The following is a 22,821-nucleotide window of genomic DNA, read 5'->3' on the forward strand; positions in this document are numbered from 1 at the left end:
TTAGCAACTGGGAAAAATACATAAAATTTGGCAAATATTGCCAATGATAGTGGGGCCACTTTTTGTCTATAGCCCCTGTTCATCAGCCAGTAAAGAACACAAGGCCTTTAGAAAAGACCTGGCAAAATCCTTTCTTTTTGGACCTTCCACCTGCTCCTCTGGAATCCTCCCAGGATTGATTATCTAGTGATTGTCTAGTGGGATGTCCATGTCCCATGGAGTTACAGTCTGATGCCCAATTCATCCGAGTCCACTGGTGTTACCTACATCCTCCATAAGCTTTCTTTAAACATCTAGATAGCTTTTGATGGATAGTTGAACCCCATAGATCTGAATAGGACAAGGGACACACGATTTATTACTCTGCTTTATCAGTCTAATTGATGCACATTGTAGGACGTAACCCAAACACGGTTAATAGAGATTTCTTGATAAAAAGGACTCAGGTAAACTAAATTCTGCGGCACTTTCCTGGGGCTTAATCTTACAAGGCTTTCAAGACCTGCTCTGTTCATAGTTTTCACCAGCTAGGGAGAAGTAGCTAGCAGATTGAAATGTAATGTACACTAAGCCAGAGCGCTAAGGCTTGAATGGATTTTTTAAAACCTACCCAGAAAATAGCAATTGAATGGACATCCACAAAATCACCCTAACTCACCCCAGATTAAGTTCTCCCCCCATCAATCCAGTTAATATCCTCTTCCAAACACAAAGAAGATGCTCCCAACATGAATCCACTCAATGGAAGCTGGGGAATAAACAACCCTTGCCAGCATCCCCTGAAAGTCAACAAATCCAAGTTCAAGACTCTTCAGTGAAAATGCCCTGGTGCTATTTAAGGGCTTGATTGTGCCCCTATGGGCCTGAAAATCCAACAGTCAGTAAAGGTAATTGGAGTCTTGCATGACACTATTGGCAAATTACAATACCCCTGGCATTGGGTCTGCTGTGCTGCCCGGTGCATCAGATAGGGCAAGAGCCACTTCCTACCTATGTGCCCAGACTCAAGGTCCACATAGCCCACACAGAGTGTAAGGCTGAGACACCTCACTCTCCACTGTGGTCCAAGTCTCTATTCACAGACTTTATAGACGGATACGTTTTAAGGCCAGGAGGGACCATTAGATCTAACCTGACTTCCTGTATAACACCTTAACAATGCAACAAGCCAGTGCAGATCCTTGTTTGGAGCATCAAGCAGGTCCATGAGAAATAAAAATTGTGGCCTTTTCTTTACTATGAAGCTCCTGGGTTCCTCTGCCCGGAGCTAATTCCAGCACGCTCAGGGATTTCCTCTAGTCCTCACTAAGCAAGCATTATGTAAGGCACCTTTGGCTGACTGCATGGTCTCATGCCACATGCACTGTCTGGAACAGGGAGATGGAAATATGCACAATTGGGCCAGATCCTCCACTTGTGTAAATAGAGCTGTGCTGACTTCCACCAACTGAGGAGCTGGCCCAACTCATAGCAAACTATGAACCTGAAATCCTCATGGGCAAAAACCTCCATGTAGTTTCCAGAAACAGATGATATTTCAGCTCTCCCCTTTGCTTCCTCAGCCAGTAAGTCTGAACGCCATCCGTGCACCACATTTGACACACACCCCGCCCCTGCTCCAGCTAGAGAGGAGGTTCCCAGTGACTTGGCTAGAGGGGAAAAGCTCTGTTATCTTTTCATTTCCTGAGACAGATTTGTTGTGGTTCCACTCTCTTCCAGGGAGCAGAGACAAGGAAGCGCTCGCCGACACTCAGCAGCCAATTCAAGCGATCTCTCGAGCTGTTGATGAGAACCCTCAGCGGGTGCCAGCCCTTCTTCGTCCGCTGCATCAAACCTAATGAATATAAGAAGCCCATGGTAAGCGCTGGTTCTTCCTCTTCGCGTGGTGTGTTTTGAGTGTCCTTATAGAGGCAGGTTTCAGAGTAGCAGCCGTGTTAGTCTGTATCTGCAAAAAGAAAAGGAGGACTTGTGGCACCTTAGAGACTAACCAATTTATTTGAGCATAAGCTTTCGTGAGCTACAGCTCACTTCATCGGATGCATACTGTGGAAAATACATAAGATGTTTGTATACACACAGACCATGAAAAAATGGGTGTTTATCACTACAAAAGGTTTTCTCTCCCTCCACCTCTCTCTCCTGCTATTACCAGCAGGACAGCAGGGGGGAAAAAGCCTTTTGTAGTGATAATCAAGGTGGGCCATTTCCAGCAGTTGACAAGAACGTCTGAGGAACAGTGGAGGTGGGGGGGCGGAAATAAACATGGGGAAATAGTTTTACTTTGTGTAATGACCCATCCACTCCCAGTGTTTATTCAAGCCTAAGTTAATTGTATCCAGTTTGCAAATTAATTCCAATTCAGCAGTCTCTCATTGGAGTCTGTTTTTGGAGTTTTTTTGTTGAAGAATTGCCAATTTTAGATCTGTAATCGAGTGACCAGAGAGATTGAAGTGTTCTCCGACTGGTTTTTGAATGTTATAATTCTTGACCTCTGATTTGTGTCCATTTATTCTTTTATGTAGAGACTGTCCAGTTTGGCCAATGTATATGGCAGAGGGGCATTGCTGGCACATGATGGCATATATCACATTGGTAGATGTGCAGGTGAACAACAAGTGAACAAGGGAGGGATAGCTCAGTGGTTTGAGCATTGGCCTGCTAAACCCAGGGTTGTGAGTTCAATCCTTGAGGGGGCCATTTAGGGATCTGGGGCAAAAATTGGGGATTGGTCCTGCTTTGAGCAGGGGGTTGGACTAGATGACCTCCTGAGGTCCCTTCCAACCCTGATATTCTATGATTCTAAGCCTCTGATAGTGTGGCTGATGTGATTAGGCCCTGTGATGGTGTCCCCTGAATAGATATGTGGGCACAGTTGGCAACAGGCTTTGTTGCAAGGATAGGTTCCTGGGTTAGTGGTTCTGTTGTGTGGTGTGTGGTTGCTGGTGAGTATTTACTTCGGGTTGGGGGGCTGTCTGTAAGCAAGAACTGGCCTGTCTCCCAAGATCTGTGAGAGTGATGGGTTTCAGGATAGGTTGTAGATCCTTGATGATGCGCTGGAGAGGTTTTAGTTGGGGGCTGAAGGTGATGGCTAGTGGCGTTCTGTTATTTTCTTTGTTGGGCCTGTCCTGTAGTAGGTAACTTCTGAGTACTCTTCTGGCTCTGTCAATCTGTTTCTTCACTTCAGCAGGTGGGTATTGTAGTTGTAAGAACGCTTGATAGAGATCTTGTAGGTATTTGTCTCTGTCTGAAGGGACACCATCATAGGGCCTAATCACATCAGCCACACTATCAGAGGCTTGTTCACCTGCACATCTACCAATGTGATACATGCCATCATATGCCAGCAATTCCCCTCTGCCATGTACATTGGCCAAACTGGACAGTCTCTACGTAAAAGAATAAATGGACACAAATCAGACGTCAAGAATTATAACATTCAAAAACCAGTCGCAGAACACTTCAATCTCTTTGGTCACTCGATTACAGACCTAAAAGTGGCAATTCTTCAACAAAAAAACTTCAAAAACAGACTCCAACGAGAGACTGCTGAATTGGAATTAATTTGCAAACTGGATACAATTAATTTAGGCTTGAATAAACACTGGGAGTGGATGGGTCATTACACAAAGTAAAACTATTTCCCCATGTTTATTCCCCCCTCCCCATTCCTCAGAAGTTCTTGTCAACTGCTGGAAATGGCCCACCTTGATTATCACTACAAAAGGTTCCTCCCGCCCCCCCGCCCCCCGGCTTTCCTGCTGGTAATAGCTCCCCTTACCTGATCGCTCTTGTTACAGTGTGTATGGTAACACCCATTGTTTCATGTTCTCTGTGTATATAAATCTCCCCACTGTATTTTCCCCTAAATTCATCCGATGAAGTGAGCTGTCTCACAAAAGTTTATGCTCAAATAAATTTGTTAGTCTTTAAGGTGCCACAAGTACTCCTTTTCTTCTTATAGAGGCAGCGTTTACATGTGGACACAATACAATAAAGCCCTGGACCCATTGAAGTTGATGGTAAAACTCCCATCGAGGTCCATCTGTCTGTCTAGAAACCTGATCTGCACTCCTTACTCATGCCTGGAACCCCATTGATGTCAATTGAAGAAGGGTTTGCAGGATCGGGTCCTTTCTTTGTAAAGCATCTTCTACAAACTGTCCCCCAAAATGTTTTACAAAGTGAGGGCCTCATCCCGGCACCCTTAGAGACCCATGCTGGAGCCTCTTCCCTTTATGAAAAGCCCTGTAGATTTCCATAGAGAATGGTGGTCTTATAGAATGTTTGAATGAAGCTGTAGAATTCAGGAGCAGGGCTGCAATTCTCCGTTCAGTTCTATGGGAGGGTTTAAAAATTCTGCAGAAATCATCTCCTTCTATAGGTTTTTAGGTTGATAGCTTTCAAATCCTATTTGATTTCAACAGAACCTTCGTAGTTTCACCCCTGTTAGAGCAAAATCTAAGAAGGTTCTATAGAAATTATATAGGATTCTAAAGCAATCAACCTAATAACCTACAGAAGGAGATCATTTCTATAGACATTTTTCATGTGAGTCAGGCTTGCTGGATTGTGTCCCTAAATGCAGTTAAAAGAACAGATGTTAGAGATATTGAGAGGCACAGGTGAAAGGTTAGCAATGTTTTCAGCTGCAATTTCCAAGAAGATGCAGAGATGAGCTGGAGAGGCCTGTTCCAGTTTTAATGTTTTCAATCTAATGAACATATAACAGCCCATTAATCCATCACCTTTGGCAGGCAGTGAGAAGTGCATTTTCACCAAGCCGATTGACCTAGCAGCTGAAAGTCAAAGGAAATAATTACTCAGCCATTGAAAATTACTAATACATAGTAAAACGATGATCTGTTTATTTGGGTTTGTTATGACTATTTAAAATTCATTAGTACTTTGGGGACAAATTGCAGTTACCAGATGAAAGGGAAGATAACACTTATACATATCCCCCAATAAAGTAAACTCTTTAGGGTCTGATCCTGCATTCTTTGCACACTCATAGTTCCCACCTAAGTCCCTTGGGTGTGCAAGGACCATGAAGCATTGAGCTCCTCATGCTGTGTGCTGAGCATCCCCAATTCCACACTTTGCAGGGCTGGACCCTAACTTTACTAAAAATCTCTACTGGTCACTAATCATTACTTATAATACTTGAAAAGAGATTCTCTTACTTATTCCTAGTTTGCTGTGTGTTATGGTTTGTCTGTGACTGGTGTCTTTGTAAGTTATGTATACACTGAGCAAAATTATGCTGTCTGTTACATCTCTGTCCAGATTTAGTAGCTATGGGCAGAATTTAACTCTGAATGTTACCAGGGCAAAATGGCACAGAAATTCTAAAATCATAAACTTCAGTTTGGTAATTTTATCTATATATTTGCAGCGAACATATATGTGTGGATCTGTTGATTGGCAGAACAAATATGGTCAGACAAATATTTTGATGGCTGTCTATGAGCAGGTTGTTCTGGCCCGATGTTTGTTTAGTGGGAGAATGGGAGAGACCGAAATTTAAAAATATATATAAGTGCACTTAATTGCATGTTAACCTCAAAACATAATACTAGTGTTTGTTTATCAGCAGAGAGGATCCCAAATCAAAACCACGTCACTCCAGAACTTGGAGTGTGTTGAAAATTACAACCTGGATCCAGATGCAATTTTAGCAAATTGTTCCAAAACCCCAGTTTTGAACTCCCCTGAGTTTTAAAATGATCTGGGTTTGGAATTTTGCATCTATTTAACCACTCTGTAAGGACCAGTTCTTGCAGCCCCCAAATCAGTCGTGCCTACTCACACCAGTAGCCACAGGGGTGTCAGTGAAACTATTCATGAGCGTGCGGATTGCAAGATTAATCCAAAAGAGACACACAAATTGGACAGTTAATGCTAAGCTCCGTGCTGCAGCTTTGCAAGATGTATAATGTGGTTTTATGCTAAAATGGGAATGTTTATTTTTTGAATGAGTTTAAAAATACAGAACTGAAAAACAGATCATGGAACCTAAGGCTGTGCAGAAAGGTTGTGAAAGAAAAACATTTTCTGTGAGTTAATTTTCTGTCCCAGGATATAAAGGAAAGTGTGCTGATAATGATAGGAAATGGGATAGCAGGAAGTGAAAGGCCAGCGGAAAGCCCTGGTCATTTGTTATTTTACATCAGGAGTCAGCAACCTTTCAGAAGTGTTCAGAGTAACAGCCGTGTTAGTCTGTATTCGCAAAAAGAAAAGGAGTACTTGTGGCACCTTAGAGACTAACCAATTTATTTGAGCATAAGCTTTCGTGAGCTACAGCTCACTTCATCGGATGCATACCGTGGAAAGTGTAGAAGATCTTTTTATACACACAAAGCATGAAAAAATACCTCCCCCCACCCCACTCTCCTGCTGGTAATAGCTTATCTAAAGTGATCACTCTCCTTACAATGGCCCAGAAATGGCCCAACTTGATTATCATACACTTTGTAAGGAGAGTGATCACTTTAGATAAGCTATTACCAGCAGGAAAGTGGAGTGGGGGGAGGTATTTTTTCATGCTTTGTGTGTATAAAAAGATCTTCTACACTTTTCACAGTATGCATCCGATGAAGTGAGCTGTAGCTCACGAAAGCTCATGCTCAAATAAATTGGTTAGTCTCTAAGGTGCCACAAGTACTCCTTTTCTTTCAGAAGTGGTGCACCAAGTCTTCATTTATTCACTCTAATTTAAGGTTTTGCGTGCCAGTAATACATTTTAATATTTTTAGAAGGTCTCTTTCTAGAAGTCTTTAATATATAACTAAACTATTGTTGTATGTAAAGTAAATAAGGTTTTTTAAAATGTTTAAGAAGCTTCATTTAAAATTAAATTAAAATGCAGAGCCCCCCGGACCGGTGGCCAGGACCCGGGCAGTGTGAGTGCCACTGAAAATCAGCTCACCTGCCGCCTTTGGCATGCGTGCCATAGGTTGCCTACCCCTGTTTTACATGATTTTCAAACTTTTGTCCATAACTTTTTTGAATGTTTTGCTTCCCTGTGAAGCTAACTTTGGAAAATGACTTTGTTTTCATCCAGGTGTGTCTGAGTGTATTCTCTTGCTCCCGAATGGTTGTTTCTGAATAGTTGTGTGGTGTTGTAAGTAGTGTGAAAGAAACAAATGTGATTAATGAACAGATTGTGGGAGGAAAGAAAAGAATATCCATAAATTGGCGGCAGGCTCTGTAACGTAGGAGCTCACTTAATGCCCAATTCAGGAAGATATGTAAGCACATGCATAACTTTCAGCATGTGAGTAGCCCCATCAACTTCAAGAGGACTATTTGTGAGCTCAGTTACACACACACACACACACACACACACACGTAAGTACTTTCCTGAATCAGGGTGTAACAGGGTGGGTCTGCCCCTTTAAGATCCTGGGGCCAGCCAGCCTTGTTCAGTTAGCAGACCCAGCTAGGCAGGGGTCAGGTGATGCCTGTAAAGTTCTGAGAGAGCTCAGTTCTGGGGAGTTGCAGGAGGGAGGTTTGCTCCTGGGTCTGGATCAGAGAAAGGGGTACAGAGTGAGAGGCCTCCAGGCCCTTGCAGCTTGCATTGGTCAGGGGAATGGCCTTGTTTTTCGTTACTTTGGGAGTTTATTTCAATTAATAAACCATGCCCCGGGGGAAGGGCCCGAAAGCATCTCTGGCATGGTGTTAGTCCTGCTGGGACTGGGGAGACAGGCCAGCAGCCCTGCCCCGGGCTTGATCCTAAGACTGCTGGAGTCAGTGGGAATCTTTCTATTGACTCCACGGGGCTCTGAGTCAAGTGCAAGGGCCAGATTCTGCCACCCTTTGTTCACAGCGAGTTGCCCCTGAATCTGCAAGCAGCGGATGGTTACTGCTCGGTATTAGCAAGGGTGGCAGAATCTGGCCCTTTATGAAGAGGAATTATTATTAAGGGCACTCCTTGCAGGCTCTCCAACAGCAGAAGGTTTGAGACATGGGCCGCTCTGTAATCTAAAACTCCTGCTTTGTTAATTAGGGGAAGGATTTTCTTCCCTTTTGGCTTCCTGAATGACAGGGCCAAATTGCCACAAGAGAATGGTATCAAGGCTGCTACTGTGGCCTCAGGGCTCCCACCCATCCGCTCCGTGAGGAGAAATGACCAGACAGTCCCCCAAGCTCCCTCTGCATCTCTCCTGTCCCCAATCCAGGAGGCCCACCTCGAGCAGTGCCAGCACATAGTGGCGAGGTGGGGGGTGGGCTGAGACCAAGCCTGCTTGTGTTACAGTCACTTCGTCTTTACCCTGAGCCCCACACTTGGCTTTCACCCACCTGTTACACCTTATACTAACACTGTAAGTTCTTTGGGGCCAGGATATTTGTACAGCACCTAGCACAATGGGGCCCTGATCTGCCTGGGGCCTCTGAGCACTACTGGAATACTTGAATAATAATGACTAACCCCCACATGATCCCTCACAGAGCACAGCTCTGAGGTGCTCAGGGTGTAGAGACTTGTGCAGGGTCCCAGCAGCATCCTGCCCCCCTCCTCTCCAGCAGGCCTGAACTGGTCCCAGTAAGTCAGACCCCCCCACACACATGGAACAGGGGGCAGGATTTGCCCCTCTGAGTCCGAGGTGTGTGTCTGTGGTGTCCTGAGAGAGCTGGCTGGGAAGGTCCCTGTAGTGAGTTTCCCCTTCTCAGCTCATTATTAAGGGTTTTTGTGCTTCCTTTATTTGACATTTGAAGCTGAACACTTGCGTAGGGCTGGTAACACTGAGCTGGGGCAACGTGCTGTTGGGGATTGAGCTGGGGAACCAGGATTCCTCGGTCCTGTTCTCATCTTTTGTGCTAATTCCCTGAGCCAACAGTGGACAGGCTGTTAACATCTCTATACTTTGGTTTATCTGCTTGTACCTTGCCCGATGCGGTCATCATTGATTATTGTGTTTCAGTGCTCGGCGAGAGAGAAGGCGCCTTGGTGTGTGGAGAGGTTTTATCAGATGCCCTTTGGGAGGGCTGCATTACACAGGTCGGCCAGGCCATTTGGAAACTATCAACCACATTAAATCAGAACTGTGCTGTTGCTGAGCCAGGCCAGGCACAGCCACACGGCAGAAGCACTCCTGAGTTCGCTCCTTCTCCGGATCTCCCAGTGTGTTTTTGCCCTGACCTATGTCTGTCTGTCAGAGTTTAAGCTCTTCAGGGCAGGTACTTTCTTCTTCTCCCTGAGTGGAAGGATGGCTCAGTGGTTTGGTAGATTTCAGAGTAGCAGCCGTGTGAGTCTGTATCTGCAAAAAGAAAAGGAGGACTTGTGGCACCTTAGAGACTAGCAAATTTATCTGAGCATAAGCTTTTGTGAGCTACAGCTCACTTCATCAGATGCATTCAGTGGAAAATACAGTGGGAAGATTTATATACACAAAGAACATGAAACAATGGGTGTTACCATACACACTGTAACAAGAGTGATCAGGTAAGATGAGCTCTTACCAACAGGAGAGAAAAAAAACCCTTTGTAGTGATAATCAAGGTGGGCAGTTGACAAGAACTTTTGAGAAATGGGGGAGGGGGGGAGAGAATAAACATGGGGAAATAGTTTTACTTTGTGTAATGACACATCTACTCCCAGTCTTTATTCAAGCCTAAGTTAATGGTGTCCAGTTTGCAAATTAATTCCAATTCAGCAGTCTCTCGTTGGAGTCTGTTTTTGAAGTTTTTTTGTTGAAGAATTGCCACTTTTAGGTCTGTAATCGAGTGACCAGAGAGATTGAAGTGTTCTGCGACTGGTTTTTGAATATTATAATTCTTGACGTCTGACTTGTGTCCATTTATTCTTTTATGTAGAGACTGTCCAGTTTGGCCAATGTACATGGCAGAGGGGCATTGCTGGCACATGCTAACCCAGGAACCTATCCTTGCAACAAAGCCCGTTGCCAACTGTATCCACATATCTATTCAGGGAACACCATCATAGGGCCTAATCACATCAGCCACACTATCAGAGGCTCGTTCACCTGCACATCTACCAATGTGACACATGCCATCATGTGCCAGCAATGCCCCTCTGCCATGTACATTGGCCAAACTGGACAGCACGAGCATTCCACATTAATGGTTTGCTTTGTGTCCCCGAGCAGATCAGCACAGCACCCAACGGCTGTCAGAAACGGTGCTTTGAAAGGGGAAGGGCGCATGTCTCCAGGGCAGCCAAGTTCAGAACAATGAGCAGAGAGGTCACTTGAGGCATTATGGGACCACTTTGGAGGCCAATTACAGCACAGAAAGCAATCAAGTGTCTACACGGGCAATAGAGCGCTGGGGCCTCGTCGAGGTGGTTTTTTTGCAGCTCTGCAGCTGCTGAGTTTCTGCACACAAAGTGGCTTGGCCGTGTGTACATGCCTGCAGTTTGAGCGCACAAAGCTGCTTTACTGCGCAGAAACTTGGCAGTGTAGACAAGCCCTTATTGTTGTTGTTCATTAATAAGAACAGCCCCAAACAGTTTGAACCCCTCTATCCCTAACGACAGGTTTCAGAGTAGCAGCTGTATTAATCTGTATCCACAAAAAGAACAGGAGTACTCATGGCACCTTAGAGACTAACAAATTTATTAGAGCATAAGCTTTCGTGGGCTACAGCCCACTTCATCAGATGCCTAGAATGAAACATATAGTAAGAAGATGTATATATATACATACAGAGAAGGTGGAAGTTGCCATACAAACTGTAAGAGGCTAATTAGTTAAGATGAGCTATTATCAGCAGGAGAAAAAAACTTTTGTAGTGATAATCAAGATGGCCCATTTAGACAGTTGACGAGAAGGTGTGAGGATACTTAACATAGGGAAATAGATTCAATATGTGTAATGACCCAGCCACTCCCAGTCTCTATTCAAACCCAAGTTAATGGTATCTAGTTTGCATATTAATTCAAGCTCAGTAGTTTCTCACTGGAGTCTGTTTTTGAAGCTTTTCTGTTGCAAAATTTCCACCCTTAAATCTTTTACTGAGTGGTCAGAGAGGTTGAAGTGTTCTCCTACAGGTTTTTGAATGTTATGATTCCTGATGTCAGATTTCTGTCCATTTATTCTTTTGCGTAGAGACTGTGTGGTTTGGCCAATGTACATGGCAGAGGGGCATTGCTGGCACATGATGGCATATATCACATTGGTGGATGTGCAGGTGAACTAGCCCCTGATGGCATGGCTGGTGTGATTAGGTCCTATGATGGTGTCACTTGAATAAATATGTGGACAGAGTTGGCATCGGGCTTTGTTGCAAGGATAGGTTCCTGGATTAGTGTTTTTGTTGTGTGGTGTGTGGTTGCTGGTGAGTATTTGCTTCAGGTTGGGGGGCTGTCTGTAAGCGAGGACTGGTCTGTCTCCCAAGATCTGTGAGAGTGAGGGATCATTTTTCAGGATAGGTTGTAAATCTTTAATGATGCACTGGAGAGGTTTTAGTTGGGGGCTGAAGGTGACAGCTAGTGGCGTTCTGTTATTTTCTTCGTTGGGCCTGTCCTGTAGTAGGTGATTTCTGGGAACTCTTTTGGCTCTGTCAATCTGTTTTTTCACTTCAGCAGGTGGGTATTGTAGTTTTAAGAATGCTTGATAGAGATCTTGTAGGTGTTTGTTCATGCCAGGGCCCAGCAAGCTGCACCATTTTCCAAAGCAGTTTCATTTTCTGCTTGAAGGGGGGGGATTTAGCGTGAATGCTAACACACAACCTTCCAGTTCCCTGCAGCACACTATGGGTCATTTCTTGATCCCATTGTGCAAGTGGGAGTTAAACAAAGGGACGGAGACTAACGTGCTCAGCGCCCCACTGATCAGGCCCTCCCATGCTGCAGTCCTTAAAGTTTCTATGGAGAAGATGTTGTATTTGTTCCCCCCACAAGACTTCGGATTGTCCCCCACATTCAGTCTGGCCTCGGCTGGATGGTACGGCTTAAGCCAGTCCACAGGCCAGCGAGGTTTGAAACCAGAACCAAAAGAGCCCCTGATGTTCTGGTCTGATTTTCCCCCTCCCCAGTTGTTTGATCGGGAGCTGTGTGTTCGCCAGCTGAGGTACTCAGGGATGATGGAGACCATCCGGATCCGCAGGGCTGGCTATCCCATCCGCTACAGCTTCGTGGAGTTTGTGGAGAGGTATCGTGTCCTCATGCCCGGGGTGAAGCCGGCGTACAAGCAGGTACAGGTTTAAGCAGAGGCTTGGATTTTTATCAAAAACCATCATGCTAATGCCCTGGAGAAAGTCAAGAGGAAGGAAGACCCAGTGGTTAGAGTGCTAGCCAGAGACCTGGGTTCAGTTCCCTGCTCTGCCACACTTACTGCGTGACCTTGGGCAAGTGGTTTTTAGGACCAGATTTTCAAAGGTGCTTAATTCCTGTTGATTTTAAATGGGAGTTAGGCACCTAAGTGCTTTTAAAAATCTGGCTCTTAGTCTCTGGGCCTCAGTTCTCCAGCTGTAAAATGGAGATCGCACTTCCCTGCCTTACAGCGGGGTTGTGGGGATGCACACATGAAAGACTGTGAGGCCCTCAGTTACTATGGAGTTACTTAGATAGGATGGGGTGTCTGCGAGACTATGATTCAGCTGAGCTCAGAAGCCCCAGTAAGTTAAACTAACTGGATGAGCCTGTACTGCCTGAAAACTGCAGGCAACACATTCGCAGGGGCCACCATCAGCAAGCAGGACCTCTCCCCATGCTCCCCACAGGCCTCGGTAGGTGTTACTATCAAAGGCATAATGCCTCTGACCCTGCCATTGGGGCGGCGTGCCTCCTCCGTCTTCCACCACAGCCCGGGCCTCTGCAAGCCACGATGCAGCCCACTGTGTTGCTCCATCACTGCACATCTACTGTATAGACACTGCAGTCAGCAGTGACGGCCACTGCCATGGATCAGGGATTGAGACTAGAACGAATCGTCGTCTTCATTCACCGCTTCTAGGCCAGCCAGGAGAGGGAAGCATGCAAACGAGGAGGAGCCTCATTAATGTCACTGGATTACGCCAGTGTAAAACAGGTGGAAGTGAGATCAAACTCCACCCCATGTTTATAGCTGGTAGGGGCGGCTAGTGTTCATCTGAGGCATAGGCTAAGTCCCGCTGCCCCATTTCTCCTAGGGCGACCTGCGTGGAACGTGCCAGCGAATTGCTGAAGTGGTGCTTGGGAAAGATGATGATTGGCAGATTGGCAAGACAAAGATTTTCCTGAAGGTAAGATGCTCTCAGGCTGTCCATGCATTGAGGTGCCGTTAGAATAATAGAATCATAGAATATTAGGGTTGGAAGAGACCTTAGGAGGTCATCTAGTCCAGGGGTGGGCAAACATTTTGGCCAGAGGGCCACATCTGGATATGGAAATTGTATGGTGGGCCATGAACGCTCACAAAACTGGGGGTTGGGGTGCGGGATGGTGTGAGGGCTCTGGCTGGGGATGAGGGGTTGGGGTGCAGGAGGGTGCTCTGGGCTGGGACCGAGGGGTTCAGAGGGCGGAAGGGGGATCAGGGCTGGGGCAGGGGGCTGAGGCACGGAAGGGGGTGAGGGGTGCAGGCTTTGGTCAATGCTTACCTCAAGCAGCTCCCAGAAGCAGCAGCATGTTCCTGCTCCGGCTCCTATGCAGAGGCGCAGCCAGGTGGCTCTGCATGATGCCCTGTCCCAGATGCTGCCCCTGAAGTTCCCACTGGCCACAGTTCCTGGCCAATGGGAGCTGCGGGGGTGGCACCTGGAGCGGGGGCAGCTTGCTGGCTGCCCCTACGTGTAGGATTTGGAAGGGGGGACATGCTGCTGCTTCTAGGAGCCGCATGGAGTGGGGCAAGCCCCCAACACCACTTCCTGGCTGGAGCACCAGAGCAGGGCAAGCCCCAGACCCTGCTCCCTAGTGGAGCATCTGGAGGGCCATAGTTTGCCCACCCCTGATCTAGTCCAACCCTGAGCTCAAAGCAGGACCAACCCCAGCTAAATCATCCCAGCCAGGGCTTTGTCAAGCCGGGCCTTAAAAACCTCTACGGATGGAGATTCCACCTCCTTAGGTAACCCATTCCAGTGCTTCACCACCCTCCTAGTGAAATAGTTTTTCTTAATATCCAACCTAGACCTCCCCCATTGCAACTTGAGACCATTGCTTCTTGTCCTGACATCTGCCGTTAGCTCTGAAGGACTCTAACACCCATCCCAGTCGCAGGTTCCATAACTAGAACTAATCCCCATCCACCACCCAGGTCTCTGGCCTGATTTGATGGGGACTGGGCCAGGAGATGGTGTTGGATCCAGATCAGGTGAGAGTTAGGAGTCAGAGAATGGGTGAAATCCTGGCACTCTGCTGGCACAGAGCCTGTCTGGGATGTGCACACGCCCTCATACCCGCACGCATGGCACTGGTCATATCCTGAGCGGCGCAGGCCTCTCTGTGAGAATGCAGGCAGCTTTGTGGCTGCCCAGCTGTATCCCCAGAGCAGGGACAATGACTCCACTGCCAGACGTGGCAGCAGAGTCACTGAGGAGGGGCTTCAGGGCTCAGGCAGTGCCCTGCCTAGGTCCCTGCAGAGGACGGGTGAGGGGAAGCTCCCTGGCTGACTGACACCCATGGAGACAGTGAGAGAGTTGAGCTGTTGAGTTGCTCCCTTCATTCCACCCCCTGCCCAGGCTGGCTGACAGCCCCGGAAAGCTCCATAAGCCAGGACAGGGGCCCACTGCCCCAAAGATCCCACTCTGCGCACAAGCAGTAGGGGATGGTGGGGCAGCACAGGTGCCCTGTGATCCCCTCCTCTCCACCACCTGCTGACATTTCCCAAGGCTCTTCCCGAGGCCCTTATCATCAGGCCCTGTCAGGCAGATGGCGACATTGGTCCCCAAGGCTGCCATAACCCCTGGGGCACCTAGGTGGGGGAGAGAGAGGGATCTGGCTCAGCAGAAAGCCAGTGGGCGTGACAGAAAGGTCTGCAGCACCCTAACGCACCGAGCGGAAGATCAGCAGCTCTGTGTCCCTTGCGATCGGCAAGGCCAGTGCAGTGCTGCTTAAGGAACCCAGGGCCCTGAATGGCACCATAAGACAGCGGCAGTGTAACAAAGAGCTGTCTTGTTCTGACGGCCCTACTCACGTGCATTTGTTTTTACGATCCCATCTCTAAATCCCTCCAGGAAAACAAAGCCAAGTTGTCAAGGAGCGAGCCAGGAGGCAGATGGGATTTCTCTAGTGTTTCTCAGATGTAATCCTGTTCACTTATTTTTAAACATCTCCCCATCTATTTCTTAGAAACTGCTCCTGACATCCCTTTAGCTTTCCTTTCCAGAGAGCGTTATCAGGACCCTGCAGCTGTCCAGGCAGGAAATAGGGAAACGAACAGGTTCTGAAGGGCAGTGCAAGGTCGGGTAAAACGGGAAGCATGCAAAGTTGTATCGATGCACCCAGCTCTTGTAGCAGCCAGGAAAGAAATTAGTACAGAAATCAATTTGGAGAATACAGAAAGGAGGCTAGAATCATGTGACTTGACTGAATTCCACAAAAGCAAGGAAACACAGAGTGAAGGGGTGCCATTTTGTCCTTAGCCTGCCTTACTATGTTCAGGATTTGCAGCTCCTCCGCTTTACTGGAGGAGGGAGTGACGTCTAGTAGTCAGAGCAGTGGACCAAGACTCAGGATGCCTGGAGTTTGCTCCCAGCTTTGCCACAGTCTTCTCCAGTGCCCTGCTTCTGGTGTAGTCATTAGTACCTGCACAACGTGGGTGGGGAACGCTACTGAATCAGGTGCATGGAGCAACCTCACTTGACTGACTCTTCAGCTGACAGTGTAGTGAGCCAAACGTCAGAGGGCGACATAATTCACACACACGCTGTTACTAAGCCCTGCAGTGCATGCTGCCTCTGGGATGAAGGGGTAATGCTCAGCAGTGACCCCTTCTGGTATATTAGGAGTGGCATGGATGAGCGGGAAAGATTCAAGTCCAGTTCTTCTTGATAGGAGGGGGAATGGCTGTGCTGTAGAGCCTCAAACGTAGTGAGTTGTAAAGTGGGACATCCTTAGATGTGACTGGGATGCAAGAACCTCTCTGGGGTGGAGCCTTATACCATCCCTCTGTTCCTGTCATGGGATGGCCAGTGGTCACAGGGTAACTGTTGTGGCGGTTCATTCCCCAGGATCACCATGACATGCTGCTGGAGATTGAGAGGGACAAGGCCATCACTGACAAGGTCATCCTCATACAGAAGGTGGTTCGTGGGTTTAAAGACAGGTATTATATGCCAAGGAAATGCCTGGTGAATATTGGGGGATCTGTTAGTGCGACTGACTAGCACACCATATTGCAGTTCATGGCACTCTGCTAAAACAATGTCCTCTTTGCCTCTGGTACCACTAGCTTACTCTGCCCATTCACAATGTGACTGGCCTATTGCTTTAGCTTGCAGTGAGCGCGATAAAGCCCCCCAGGGGTTGACATTATGATATAACTGGTGCTGGAGCTGCTCAGAGCACGAAGGAAATTATTAATGTATATTTTCAGGCTGTCAAATTTCAGAACAACGGGAGTAAGGATTTCTGTCCACACTCAGTTCTGCACTTGACAGAGGCACTCTTCATTGGCCAACTTTAGTCATACTAGCAGACTATTCCAAGATCTCTGCCAGATCTTGGTCCCATTGAAGTCAATGACAAAATTCCAGTGGGAGACTAAAGGGGGGTGATATTTAGTCTTATGGCAGCAAAGAGCAATAGTATGTTACAATGCCATTCATCCCAAGGCGCTGTACAGCCATTCCCACTGAAACCAGGCACCGCAGAGATCAGATGCAGGAAGCCAACCCATGTAAAGCACACTGCATAGCAATGTGGGATAAACAGAAAATGATGGCCAAGGACTCCAGGACGTAGTCCTGTCCTTAGAGAAGCAGCGCTGAGTATTGCTCAAAGTCGGGGACTAGCAATCAGGGTTTCTGTCACCTGTCCCTGACTCTGCCGCTGGCTTGCTGTGTGAGCTTGAACTAGTGACTTCTTATTTCATTCAGGCCCCAAATGTGTGCTATGCACCTCTTAGAACATTGAGAAGACAGAAAGGGCCAGATCCGCACCTGGCATCAATGGCGGTGGGTGCATTGATATCAATGGAGCTACGCTGATTTATGCCAACTGCAGATCTGTCCCACAGTCCTTATTCGGATGAGGTTAAAATCTAAGACTAGAGGAAACAGAGTAGGAAGATTCCAAATGCAAGGGATGGGGAGGAGGGGGGGGCGAGGGGTAAGTCACAAGAGCCTGGGCCTGAGGTGTCATCCAACAGTTCAGGGCAGGACCGTTGATCACCTAGCCCTGGATTGGCACATTTGGACTGCTCTTCCCATTCCTGTTTTGGACAAAGCACAGGGAATGGGCAGAGAAGAGCATGATAGCACCACTACAATGCCTCTGCTTCCTCTTGCATGGGAAAGGAAAGCTGGGACTGGCATTATCCGGCAGACGACTGAGCTCAAGGGGGTGGAGGTTACTCCAGCTTCCTCCCTTACAGTCTGTGAAGAATGTGGCCGGCTTTCCCTGCGGGCCAAGGTGACGCTAACCCCCAGCAGACCAGCACAAAGTGTTGTAATGCCTTTCCAGGTCCAATTTCCTGAAAGTGCGACGTTCGGCCCTGATGATTCAGAGATACTGGCGGGGACATAACTGCAGAAAGAACTACGGTGCTGTAAGTGTTGCCAGTTGTCCTTTATGTTCTTTACCGCCTTGGTCTCATTGTCTAGGATCCAGGTATCAGTTTCCCTTTTGGTCCAGTCAAGCTCCCCTGAGGAGAAAGATCAAAGGGGGGAGAGCTGGCTAGTGTGTTGGGTGGATGGAGGGAAGGGGGGGAAGCTATACTCTCATTGCCCTCTGTTCTGAATAAAGGGAGCGACCGTCTCTTTGGTTGTCCTCCTCATGCCTTTGTCATGAGTTGAACCCATCTTACAGCAGCTGATCACCTGTGGTCCTGGATGGCTTATGTTGTTTCTCAGGAGGCTGCAAACTCAGGGCCAGTATTAAAGCTGCTGGAAGTGGTATAGCTCTGTCCTTGGAAATGCACTGGATCCAGGTTGTCCCTCAGACTTTACTGCAGCTGCAGCCATATTTTTCTAACAGTCCCCCCACTCCACAACCCCATCCAAAACTGCGCAGGTGTGGCTGACATCTTATGGTGTCCTGGGTATTTACACAGGCCCCCTTAGCATCCCCAAGCATGGCAGATCCCAGAACTCAATAGGGAGTGTGGGACGGAAGAAGAGAATGCACCCGACATGATATATGACCCTCTTCTGGACCCAACCCAGCAGAAGACCTGCAGGGGGCCCACCATGACATTTGCCCTGCTGAAGTGTGCAGGGGGCAGGCTGAGAATGGGAGGGTTCAAGGCCAGAGGGATGGCCGTTCTCTGCAGTATCATCCTCCACGCAACCCAGCTTAAGCTATGCCTGACTGAATCAACGTAAGTGCCCGCTCCTGTGATGTGGAACTGCTTGGAGGAGACAATGTAGTGGTAATAGCCATGACAGGAGGCAGGGGGAGATGCTGGGCCTCCTTGTGCATGGCCCTTTCTACCTGTGATTGCCCTGAGATCTGCGTAGATCTGGGGGATCTTGAGAGTCAAACCTCTGGAGGGAAGCACAGGGAGGAGACTGTGCTTTATGGATCACTGAGCCCATAAAGACTTGGATCTCTAGCCCGTGGGAAAACTCCCATTGACTAAGTGAGCTTTGGATCAGGCCCCCAAATCCAGGCACCCTTTGTTTCTCTGCCATCTCACAGCAGTTTTCCCCTGCTTTCTGTGGGGGGGAGCGGGGGCTCTTTGCTTGTTGCTAATGTCATCAGGTTTTTATTTTCAGCTGCGAGAGGGCGGACGAGCGAGGAAAATCTGATTATGGCCAGTGAGACCCTCAGGGGCCCCCAGTGTCTTAACTCTGTTTCCTTTGCAGATGAGGATTGGGTTCCTGAGGCTCCAGGCCCTCTACCGTTCCCGCAAACTCCACACGCAGTACCACATGGCTCGCAGACGCATCATCGAGTTCCAGGCAAGGTGCCGGGGCTGCCTGGTGCGCAGGGCCTTCCGCCATCGCCTATGGGCTGTCTTCACGGTCCAGGCTTATGTCAGGGGCATGATTGCACGGAGGCTGTATAAGCGCCTTAAGGGAGAAGTAAGTACCATGCAGGAAATGCTGTTTGCTAGCACGTTTGCTGGAGAAAGACAGCAGCCAGTTAACAGGACCAACAGGGCTGGTTTCCCCAGAGCATGATAGGCTTTATAACATCCATCCTATGGCCTTTGTCTAGCTGTCAGTGTCTCTCTGTCTAAGGGTATGTCTACACTAGATTTTTTTTAACCTGGAGTTAATTGATTGCCAATTAACTTGAGTTAGTTAACACTTTGGTGAAGGCTAATATGGGCATGCCCCAAATGTTTGTTCCAGGATACAAAAGTCTGTGGTTACCCTAGAGGTCAGCTCCCTAAATACCATAGAGAGAGGCAGATCACAGTAGTATGTGGATCACTGACTCTGTGCAAGGGAGTGCAGAACACAAACTCTTTCCTCAAGGTCTTGACAGAATGAAATAAAAATCAGAAAGGAATGTGAAAGCTGGTAGCCTCTCTCGGGCTAGAAACTGACTCCCATTATGTTAGTGTTCCTTGAGACATACCAAGGGATAGACCTGTGTTTGTGTCTGTACTGCGTGCTCCTGTGATCTGGATGTTAGTAGGGCAAAAGTGCTAACTGCCTTTTTAAAAGCCCACTTGTGTTTTCTTTCCCAGTATCACCGCCGTCTGGAAGCAGAGAAGCTTCGTCTGGCAGAAGAGGAACGGCTCAGGAAGGAGATGAGTGCCAAGAAAGCCAAAGAGGAAGCAGAAAAGAAGCACCAAGTACGTCCTGACTTTTCTCTTTCTTGGCTTCTCTTTAGGGCCTGATTCTACTCCCGCTGAAAAGTGTAGGGGCAGAATAAAGTCAATTGAAGGCAGCATCCCAATAAATAGTATGAGGACTTACTGTCCTGTTGTACTGTTCGTATTTGATTCAGTAAAGGCGTCCCTATTTTAACTTGAATGAAGCTAGCACAGATTTTCCAATCTGCTACACCAGAATGCCACAGATTATGCTTATTCTTTTGGGTACTATGGGACTGCATAAAGGACCCCTCCTGAGACTGGAACATTGCTACTGTGCTAGGTGTTCTATGTACATAGAGTAAAAGTTCTGCACCTGGGACCTCGTGCTCTAAATAGCCAAAAGAAGAGAGAAAGAAGCATTGTTGTGTCCATTTTGCAGGTGGGGAACTGAGGCACAGCTTTAAGCATTGTCCAAGGTCACACAGTGAGCCAGTGGCAGAGCTGGGAATTTATCTCAGATCTTCTGCATCTCAGTCTAGTGCTTTAACTCCAAGACCTTCCTTCTGCTCTAAAGCCAAGGGTCCATGCTGCAGAATTTAGGACCAGCTTGCCAGAGAATGCACTCTAGTCAGCGTAACCATTCTCTTCTAGGTACGCCTTGCCCAGCTGGCCCGGGAAGATGCTGAGAGAGAGGTGAAGGAGAAGGAGGAAGCCCGTCGGAAGAAGGAACTCTTAAGCAAAATGGAGAAGGCCCGAAATGAGCCAGTGAATGACTCAGATATGGTGGACAAAATGTTTGGATTCCTAGGGACCACTTCGTCTCTGCCAGGCCAGGAAGGACAGGCACCCAATGGCTTTGAGGTACTGCATAGAGAATGGAGCAACAGACAGGGCTTGCCAGTGTTGCTCAGAGTAATATATTGGGACAGATGGCAATCCATCCCATCTTGGTTCAGCATCATCACCCTATTACCCTAATGGTTTGCTCTTGGAGTGCTCATCATAACTCTTTTTCCAGTGTGTTCACACTTGCTGCTTCTCCTACTGCCTTTGGGAGTCTGTCCCACAGAGGAATTCTCCTCAGGATAAAGAAGTATCTACAGACCTCACGTGGCCCGGATCCAGCTCCCCTTGAAATCACTGGTTTCAAGGGGAGTTGGATTGGGTCCTTTGTGCCTATTCTTGTCCTAAGAACTGATCCTGGTCCTATTGAAATCAGTGGCAGAACGGGGAGCAAGGTCAGGTGCAGGGTGAGGGAGCTTTAAAAAACACAAAACCAAACAGGGCGTGTATATTTTCCTCCCTCTCCAGGACCTTGAGCGAACCCAAAAGGAGCTAGAGGAAGAGGATTTAGATGCAGCTTTGCCCCTCCCCGAGGAAGAGGAGGAAGACCTCTCAGAGTACAAATTTGCAAAGTTTGCAGCCACCTACTTCCAGGGCACGACGACGCACACATACATCCGCCGGCCACTTAAGCAGCCCCTTCTGTACCACGAGGACGAAGGAGACCAGTTGGTGAGACAGGAAATAATCCAGAAATGTCCTGGTCATGAAGAATGGGGCTGGATGGTTCAGCGGGTTGGTAATAGGCTACAGAGCCCTTCATTTCTAGGACACCCATTTGAATCCATCCCAGTAGAACACACGAGTCTGAAGATAGTTTAGGAGCAAAGTCCTTATCTGCTATTGGATGTCCCGTGTGACATTCATTGATGGCTTCTCTTTCTATTGGGCAAGTAGCCACCAGCCTTTTTACAATAGTCATGTGGCGCACCCTAAGGAAATTTCATTTGCGATGTGCTTGAGCACCATGTTTAAGAAATAAAACAGTGCAAGCCAGTAATAAAACAATCCTCCCCAAGCATTCTGAACCTGAATCTAGTACTTGTGTAGCAGGCTAGAGTTAGAGCTTAGGAGGCAGAGGGCCACCAAACAGGTATAAATATACAGCAGTAGGACAGTCTGGTCCCACACTGTCCCACCCATGTGCCTCAGGATGGGAAGTCAGTCCACATGCCCATTCAGTCCTTGATGTCTCTGCTGAGATGCTCTGACAGTCAGGGCTGGCTCCAGGCACCAGCGAACCAAGCAGGTGCCTGGGGTGGCAAATGTAAAGGGGCGGCAGGACATCGGGCTCTGGGGCGGCAATCCTCCCTCGGCGGCGGCGGGAATTCAGTGGCCGCTCCGTCACAGCACGTTTCGTGCTCGGCAGCAATGCGGTGGCAAGAATGTGACTCTTCTTTGGTTGCCGGCAGCAATTCGGCGGCCGCACCATCCACCTCTGTGTTCGGCGGGCAGGATTCCGCCTCCCCATTCAGCGGCAAAAAATTTTTTTGACCGCTTGGGGTGGCAAAAACGCTGGAACCGGCCCTGCTGATGGTGCCCACTGTGCTCGTGGTGACCAGTCTGTTAAGGATTGGGCCAAGAGCCACGTATACAGGGTGTGCACAGGAACTATCTAGGAGACTTGTGCCCAAACTCCTTAATGGCCCTACATTGTATAAAAAGATGGATCGTAGTATCCTCCCTGTTTGTTATTATTCTACTGGCCTTTCTGTTCGTGCAGCTGAGAAATGATGGGACAGAAAACCTCAACTTAGTAAGAAACCCTTTTTTGATACTAACAGTCTGATTGTTCATTTTGGGCGGGAGGGAGCAGAGGCAGGGACTTAGTTTGTTTTGGATGATCTAATTTGAGTAGTTTCTCCTTCATACACGACTTTAATGGAGAAGGGTGTCATGTATTTTCCAGACTGCAGTCCATGTTGCACAGTTTTAGTTTAATTTGCATTTACAGTACACGTAATGAACTAGTCATTTTGCACTGTATACTCACCACTAGCCTCTCGTGGACGGATTCAGAACTGCTCAATGGTTTGTCATAGACCTGCTAATAACCAAAGGAGAGTCTCCTTTAGCTCAAGTAGCAGGGGCCTGTGCTTTTCGAGCAGGGGATCTGAGTATTATCCACGCTGTCATGAAGTGTTTAGTGCTGGGATGGGACCAGTCACTGGTG

At 47.8% G+C, this 22,821-nt stretch overlaps 1 protein-coding gene across 1 annotated transcript in view; it reads left to right on the top strand.

Annotated features, from left to right (window-relative positions):
• Positions 1-22,821, top strand: part of MYO7A (myosin VIIA) — a 106,810-nt gene that overhangs the window by 43,295 nt on the left and 40,694 nt on the right. The window contains exons 14-22 of the mRNA XM_077841927.1: positions 1,720-1,857; positions 11,998-12,156; positions 13,093-13,185; positions 16,105-16,199; positions 17,558-17,642; positions 18,901-19,119; positions 19,734-19,841; positions 20,457-20,666; positions 21,117-21,320. Of these exons, the coding sequence (XP_077698053.1) occupies positions 1,720-1,857; positions 11,998-12,156; positions 13,093-13,185; positions 16,105-16,199; positions 17,558-17,642; positions 18,901-19,119; positions 19,734-19,841; positions 20,457-20,666; positions 21,117-21,320 (1,311 nt within the window). The remainder of the gene's footprint in view (positions 1-1,719; positions 1,858-11,997; positions 12,157-13,092; positions 13,186-16,104; positions 16,200-17,557; positions 17,643-18,900; positions 19,120-19,733; positions 19,842-20,456; positions 20,667-21,116; positions 21,321-22,821) is intronic.

Source organism: Eretmochelys imbricata, chromosome 1 (genome assembly GCF_965152235.1).
Source record: "Eretmochelys imbricata isolate rEreImb1 chromosome 1, rEreImb1.hap1, whole genome shotgun sequence".
NCBI lineage: Eukaryota > Metazoa > Chordata > Testudines > Cheloniidae > Eretmochelys > Eretmochelys imbricata.